Consider the following 1,224-nt stretch of genomic DNA (forward strand, 5'->3'; position numbering starts at 1 on the left):
AAAAAAAAAAAAAAAAAAAAAAAAAAAAACGTTCTAACTTTTAAGATGAATAGTTCACTCCCGGCAAAAGATACAATTAAGCATACACACAAAAATGCAGGCCTATTTTGGTACAATTATCAAATTCCATATGTTGCCAGTGAGTGGTCACAATAGGACTTTATTAAGCAGTGAGAAAATTGGACGAGACTAGTTGACACCTGAACAGCTGTACTGTTTCCAGTATCAGTAGTGGACAGACCCTTGTAATTATAACTTAGGATAATTATCAGACAACAAGTTAATGTCACGTTTAAATGTGGAACCTTCACATTTTAAATGTACAGGACATCGATTGGGAGAGACCCCAGCTGTACAGTCTCTGAATATTGTACCCAAAGTGATAATCCCGGAGTAGTGGTAACACTATGTTTCTATCTCTATAATGGCCTATTCAAACCAATGTGACTAAATTAAGCAGATATTTGATCATTACCCGCTGTCCACTGAGACTAGCTCTGCCACCTGGGGCAGTCACTTCCCACCTCGATCTCACTCCTGTAAAATGGAAGGGTGGAATTGCCTCCTATCTGTTATATAAATTAAAATGACCTCTTTGGCAGTAAAAATGATTTAAGTAAACAGTCAATATTTTGTGACTTATAAAACTGAGATAATCTTCTTTAAAACTGTCCTAGGTATTCCTTGTGGAGAAGGCAGGGCGACGTTCTCTCTTTCTAATTGGAATGAGTGGGATGTTTGTTTGTGCCATCTTCATGTCAGTGGGACTTGTGCTGCTGGTAAGTTTGGTGCCTACACTGAGGTTTTTCATTAACATATGATGGTACCTGGCACCTCTGTGGTCCAGGTAAAAGTGCTTTGTATTCAAAAATATTTGAGACTGACTTACGAAATAAAGCCAGAGCAACAGCATAAAATCAAAGAAGATACATAAAAAAAAGATGAACTAGTTTCTTGGGTTTAAGGCTGAATATCAGCATGTAAATTCTGGTTGACATCCAGGGAGGCCATGTACCCATGGTTAGAGCATAGGCTCTGGATTCACCACCAACTGGGTTTTTTGTTTTTTTTTTCTGCTGTCCACTTTGTAATTTCTTTTTTTTTTTCTTTTTATTATACTATAAGTTCTAGGGTACATGTGCATAACGTGCAGGTTTGTTACATATATATACTTGTGCCATGTTGGTGTGCTGCACCCATCAACTCGTCAGCACCCATCAATTC

At 37.7% G+C, this 1,224-nt stretch overlaps 1 protein-coding gene across 1 annotated transcript in view; it reads left to right on the forward strand.

The window, feature by feature from the left end:
* The window catches only part of SLC2A2 (solute carrier family 2 member 2), a 63,621-nt gene that overhangs the window by 27,992 nt on the left and 34,405 nt on the right, over nt 1-1,224 (forward strand). The window contains exon 9 of the mRNA XM_017851572.1: nt 678-779. Coding sequence (XP_017707061.1) covers nt 678-779 — 102 coding nt within the window. The remainder of the gene's footprint in view (nt 1-677; nt 780-1,224) is intronic.

This window comes from Rhinopithecus bieti, unplaced genomic scaffold, assembly GCF_001698545.2.
Source record: "Rhinopithecus bieti isolate Rb0 unplaced genomic scaffold, ASM169854v2 scaffold_33903, whole genome shotgun sequence".
Classification (NCBI taxonomy): domain Eukaryota; kingdom Metazoa; phylum Chordata; class Mammalia; order Primates; family Cercopithecidae; genus Rhinopithecus; species Rhinopithecus bieti.